Raw genomic sequence first — 6,733 nt, 5'->3', positions numbered from 1 at the left:
ACATCACCACTAAGTATGTTCCAGAAGCTTTGAAAAAATTTTGCTGTCATACCATCGTCTCCTGGAGCACTTTAAGGATGAATGCTAAATGTTGCGCGTTTCACTTCCTCCATAGTCACTGGTCTTTGAAGCCTACGGTTCATGTGAGCTGTAACCTTAGGTTCAAAATCAGTAAACAGAGGTTCAGGGTTCTCATGACAAGTGGAGAAAAAGATGTCCTTGAAATAAGATTCAGCCACAGAAACAATACCAGCATTTGAAGTAGCCACTTCACCATCACTGCCAGTTAGTTGCCAAATTCTATTCCTTCGGGTTCGATTTCTAAATTTCTGATGGAAGAAAGCTGTATTCTGATCACCAGATTTGAGCCATTTGACTCTAGACTTATCTTTCCAATAAGATTCCTCATTTTGCAATGCTTTTTCAAGTTTGTCCTCTATTTCTGAAATGATGTCGCCTCCATGAATTCCTGCTAAACGAAGTTCCTCTAATTCCGACTGTAGTAAATCAATCTCCACCTTCGAATTAGATCTATGTTCTTGCTGCCATCTGACAATCTTATGCCGACAACGCTTTATTTTTTGAGCTAGGATATACATGGCTGAACCATCAATCTGTTCATGCCAAACCTCTCTAACAATCTACCTTATTTCATCATTGGAACACCATCTTTCTTGGAATTTGAATCGGCGTTTAGATATCTCAGTTCTCGGATTAGAGTCTAAGAGAAGAGGGGCGTGATCCGAGCCTGATTCTGACAGTCTAAGAACTGTTGCATTGGGATAGAGTTGCTGCCAATCAACTCATACCAGGAATCGGTCCAGTCTTTCCTGTATCAACTCATCACCCCTCCGTCTATTTGACCAAGTGAATGGTCTTCCGACCATATCAATATCAATCAGGGAATTATCATCAATAAAACTATTAAAGGTTTCAATAGAAGAAGGAGATTTAGCACCCCCACCTTCTTTCTCCAATTGATTAGAAATGTCATTAAAATCTCCCATTAACACAACCTTACCATCGAACTGTTGGGTGACTGAAGTTAATTCAGCAAATTGAGTCATTCTATGTTGATCATTTGAACTGAGATAAACACCTAGAACACCATAGGGATCATTAGAACCAGCTATCAGAACTGATGCCGCAATGAAAAATCTACCATGCTGTAAAATCTGAACAGTGCAACCATCCCTCCATGCCATTGCCAAACCCCCTGATAATCCATCCGGATCCACAATAAACCATTCCTTGAAACCACAAGATCTTAGTTTTCCTTCAACTTGTCGAGATTGATTTTTTGTTTCACAGATAAAACCAACCTCGGGGGAGTAGGATTTGCATATCCCTTTAAGATTGTGGATTGTCAGGGGGTCTCCCCAAACGCCGACAATTCTATGAGAGCAGTTTCATATTTCTTTAGGTGCCACTTGAAGGCTGACACCCTCCACCATCATAGCAATTATACGAGGGTTTTGAATCTCTGATTTGTTGCTCATAGTGTAGAGAAAATCAGAATTGGTATTCAATGATTCCAAAGAGAAATAAGATATATGGAATGAGTGAATTAGAAAAAGGAATAAATTAAAAGATGAATGAATTGGGAGAGAAAACAAAAATTAGGGAGCTAAGTGGAAAAGAAATTAAGAAAAAAAAAAAGTAGAAGAAGATGGAAAAGAGTTTGACGAAGAAAAGATAAAGAAAGGTGTAACCATGGAGACGGCGCAGTGAAACCCTAGAAGAGCGTCGGGCGCTAGATGAGGAGTACGTACTCCCACGATTAAATTTATCTCAAAGTCTTTTTTAGTTAAATAAATAGTTAGTGTTAATTATAATAACACAATTAAATTCTTTTAATAATTATTAAACAAGTCATAGAGAATAACTTACTTTTTATTTATGAAAAAGTTGGTTAGAAATCATCATATATATTATCGTTGATACAAAGATCATAGAACACAATGGAGATCGCAAATCGCAATTTTTGTGTTGGTAGATGGTTAGGCATAAACATGTGCTTAAAACGTGTTTGGATACTCATTTATTTTATTTATTTATTTTATTTATACAAATCATATAAAACTAAACTAGTTAATGAACCAAATCAATGATTAATTAGGAACTCAGACTAACCTTTGACATAGCAAACCGGTCCACTGTTGTTGATTGAAGGACATGGATCTGGGCTTCGGGCACTTATTTCTTTTTTTATCCGTTGTTGGATGTACAGTATATATAAACTTAATACTAAAATTTAACACTTCCAAGACCAAAAAAAAAAAAAAAAAAAACAAACAAAAAGTTTAACACTTGATAATATATGAAGAATAATCCAGATAGAATTGAAATTATATACTAGTTTAGAAAGTAATGATCTAATTTTGCATTGCAAATGCAAACCACAAAACATTAAAAATTAAGAGTTCTCAGAGTGAAGTTTTTTTTTTTTTAAACAAAAAACTCAACACAACAAGGTAGAACAGTTAGGAAGTACAAAGTAAGAAGAAAAGTCTATAATTCTGTAGTGGAAAGAAAGAAAATAAAATAACATTGATATATATGGACAGTAAAATTATACATCACTGCCTTTCAATCACAAATTTCTGAATGTTACATGTTCTCAATTTGCAGCAAATGCTCCTCAACCAAATCTGCAATGTGCTTTGGATCTTTATCCTTTCGAAGACCCTAAAAATCATGAACTTGATTTGCTATTTGTGTAGAAACCAGAATTAAAATGAATAAAACTGACATTATTCACAGTAGAAGGCCTAAACTCCAAAGGATTATTCCACTGATCAAGTTGTTCTTGTTCATTTGACCATCTCATTTCTACATTATTAACCTCAAGACCATCAATGTGTTCCATCATCATTCCAGCAGTGTTGTGTTTCACTAATTCTTGGCACCCTGGCCTATAGTCCCACAACCCACCTTCATAACTTGTGAACCTTCTATAGGTGACATTCATGTTGATGAATCTCAAATTCCTTAACAACCCTCTCTTTGACCCGGATAAAAAGATGCCATTTTCAGCATTTGCAGTGATGTTAATGAAGAGTATGTTTGAGATTGAACCCTCCTTTGAGGTTGCACTACGAGGACAAGTAGTGACATAGATAGGTTCTGCTCTCCCCCACCATAATGGATCATAGTATCTTGTGCTGATGTTTATGTTTGAGAATACAATGTCGCTTACATTTCCTGCATTAGCCAATTCAAAGAACTTTAGACCCCGTTACAAGGTACGGTACTAAGGTCTTATTATTATCACAAGCTAAGATAATAAGAATAATCATCTTAATCAGGCTCTATGAAACTTTAAGCTTACTAAGGCAAGCTTATTTGAGCTACTAAAATGTTCAATTACAAATTTAGAAGCCCAAAGAGATGTTTATCCTCCCAAACCATCATCCCTAAACATCCTTCTAATTTCAAAACAAGGAAACATCCGATTGTTTTTATGTTTTCAATATAATAAATGCATTTGACTTTTACCATGTTTAGGAACTAACAAGATTATAAGAAGAATGATTACAAGGATATGTCATCACTCTGTTCTTCAATTAAATCGACCTCTGTCATGAAGATTCGACAGAGGTTTTGTTAGTTGTTAAATGCCCAACATATCTCTCATATTATATTTGGGCATGAACTAATCATGTAATGATTTGCACTGGAACACTCAAAATGATATCTGTATGTGTTTGTAATACTTGTGTTGCATTCAACATATTGAAATGAAGAGAAGAAAAAATTCACTAAAACAAAGTAATAATAACAAAGTGATGCAGTTTGTCCAATCGAGAGGAAAGAAGAAACCAGTTATTATTGTTACCTCCATCACGAATCTGGAAGGCAAGTCCTCTATGAGAATCTACAATAGTGATGTTATCAAAGACAAAGTGCTTGAAATCAAACCAACTAGCACTTCCAAGTTTGATTGCAGAGGATTTGGTTCGAATCCAAGAATTGGTGGCAGTGAGGTTGTAAACGGGGCTAGTGGAAGACTTTGGACATATTGCATCATCTCCTGTATCAATGTGGCATCTATTGATTATTGTGTTGTTTGAGTCATCTATGTCAATGCCATCGTTGTTTGGAATATTGAAGTCTCCGTAAATTCCAACATCTTCAATTCTTATGTTGTTACTTCGTACCATGTGCAAGCTGCAGTTTTAGAATAAACTTTTTAGGCCATGGCATTGGCATGGATTGTACTTTTTCAAAGAAATTTAAGGTCACTACTCACATAATAAAAATATCTTCACATGAAGATGATTATTAAGATACTGAATTACTGATACATATTATATTAACTTTAGTCAAATATGTCAAACTTATGTAAGTAATCGCCTAAATTTAAAGTCAAAGTTGAATGAGTAAATGGGGAATGTGGTGGTGTTGTCCGTGGTGGAGACTATCACTGAGAGGCCATATCTACAATCAAACTTACTACCTCAACCCCAGTCCCCACCCAATCAAAGTTCCATTTTCCAAGTAAATATAGGGATTGTAAAATATTTTAGGATAAAAATTGGAGTTCTTAATAAGAAAATAAATCTATTATATTGGAATATAAATATTTATTAAAAATAAATTAAACTACATATATACATATACATAAATATGTATATATACATAAATATATTGGTGGTTGATTTTAGTGGATAAAACTTATCAATTCTCTATGCAAGACACTTACTAATTTTTTTTCCCTAACAAAATTATCAAAAAGTTCCTCTAATCCATGGATTTTGTTCATAAACAGTAAACAATAGCAGAAATACGCACCACCAATAAGCAGGGTGGTTGAGGGAAATGTTGGAAACCCTAACGTGGTTGCAATCAACAAAACCGATCAACCGAGGCCGGCACTCGTCGCCGGAGCACGCTCCTGTCTGGTTCCAGCTCACCATTACGTTCTTCCTCGGATCCTCCCTCACGACGAATTTCCCCGCCTGTCCGTCCACCGCTCCGCCACCTTCGATCCCCACGTTCGATGCGTTCTCCGCCAATATCACGTACCACCGCGACGAGTCCTCCGGGTAGTCCTCCAGCCTAGTTCCTCCAAGCACGGTGGCGCCGGGCTCCACGTTCAGCACTACGCCGGACTTCAGGAACACGGTGGCAGTCAGGTACTTTCCCGGCGCAGGGAAGGTGACGCGACAGGGGCGTCCATCGGGGCAGGCGTCGATGGTGGACTGAATGGCTGTGGTGTCGTAGCTGAGGCCGTCGCCGGAGGCTCCAAAGTCAGTGACGGAGAGGATGATTGGGAGGGGGTTTAGAGGGTGTGACGTGGCAAAAGGTGATTGGATGACGAGGAGAAATGAGATGGTCTGGAAGAGGGAGAAGATTGGTGTCTTCGCCATTTCTGGTCGTATGGGCTCTTTTCAGTTGACTGACCTCAACGGTAATGCTACGGCAAAAGCTCAAGTATTCTTTTAACAAAGAAAAAAATTCATTAAAAAAATTTTAAATTTAATAAAAATCTTTATTTTTCACGTAGTTTCACTCACTGGCTAAATTTTTTAGTTATAGGAGTTTAAAATGTGTTATACTCAATTATAAAGACGGTGTGTTTTTTATGGATATGGAGAAATTTTCTTTTTTTAAATTGAAATTCACAAATCGGAGTCTTAGATTTGTGTAGGTTGAAAATTTTTTTTAAAGGATAAGTAAATCGGTGGGTCAGTTTTGTGAAAAAAAAATTACTATTAGATTTGACTCTCAAATTTGTAGTATCAAAAAAAAAATTCACAAATATAGGAATATGGATATTTATTAAGAATAGATTGTTTATAATGGTAAGATATAATAAATATAGGAATATGAATTTTTGTAGATTACAAATTTAGTTAGATACTATTAATTTCTAATTATTGTCATTAGTCACCAAAAAAATTTTCTAATTATTGTCATTGATAATTTTGCAGTCTAATTTGCATATATTTTTATTATTTGTATATTTTTTTTGTATATTTTATTTTTTTGTTGATTTGAAAATAATAGTTGATTTGGTAAAATTTAAGTGATTAATTCTAAAATTTTGTCAAAATAAGTGATGCTGCCGACATAGCGTTAGTAAAAAAAGAGAAATGGCTTAAAGTAATGTGAATAAACTTATGTATCTACTTTTATATATTAAGAATAGATAGATAGATAGATATCACCACAATCTCAATAATAAAAATAAAAAGTGTCACTCATCACCAAAAAAGTTTTCTGCCGATATTGAGTTAATTGCTCCCCGGGGGAATAAAGTGGTACAAGGGAGTCAAAATGTCAATTGTCAAATGAAATATAATACAAGCTATGGGACAATTGGTTTGGTTAATTTTTTTAGTTATGGAAGTTTAAAATGTATTATGTTCGATTATGAAAAAATGGTGTATTTTTTATGAATATGAAAATAATCTTTTTTTTTTAATTGAAATTTGTAAATTAGAGGCTCAATTTTGTTTTAGAAACAAAATTTAGGATTCGATTTGGAGTAATAGAAAAATCTAAGTCTAATAGAAAAATCTAAGTCTCATATTTGTGTATATTAAAGATTTTTTAAGGGATATTTGTGAAAAAATTATAAATGATAAATCTAACAGATTTATATTTTTTTTAAAAAAAATAATTTAAAACTACAAATCTGAGGAAATCTGATCTTCAGATTTGTTGTATCTACAAAAAAATACATTAAGTATTCACATTACTGAAAAACACCACTTAAATCACAATG

The 6,733-nt window shown here is 34.5% G+C and overlaps 1 protein-coding gene across 1 annotated transcript; it reads right to left on the bottom strand.

Annotated features, from left to right (window-relative positions):
* Positions 1 to 2,525: 2,525 nt before the first annotated feature.
* LOC107645447 (Pectin lyase-like superfamily protein) lies at positions 2,526 to 6,319 on the bottom strand. The gene is made up of 4 exons (XM_016349470.3): positions 6,207 to 6,319; positions 4,795 to 5,518; positions 3,839 to 4,170; positions 2,526 to 3,204 (listed from the first exon to the last, which is right to left on the bottom strand). The coding sequence occupies exons 2-4, from the start codon at positions 5,370 to 5,372 to the stop codon at positions 2,696 to 2,698; spliced, it is 1,419 nt and encodes a 472-aa protein (XP_016204956.1). The 5' UTR covers positions 5,373 to 5,518; positions 6,207 to 6,319; the 3' UTR covers positions 2,526 to 2,695.
* Positions 6,320 to 6,733: the final 414 nt, after the last annotated feature.

The sequence above is a fragment of the Arachis ipaensis genome, chromosome B6, assembly GCF_059453495.1.
Source record: "Arachis ipaensis isolate K30076 ecotype BB chromosome B6, ASM5945349v1, whole genome shotgun sequence".
Lineage (NCBI taxonomy): Eukaryota > Viridiplantae > Streptophyta > Magnoliopsida > Fabales > Fabaceae > Arachis > Arachis ipaensis.
This window is presented reverse-complemented; position numbering and strand designations above follow the sequence as displayed.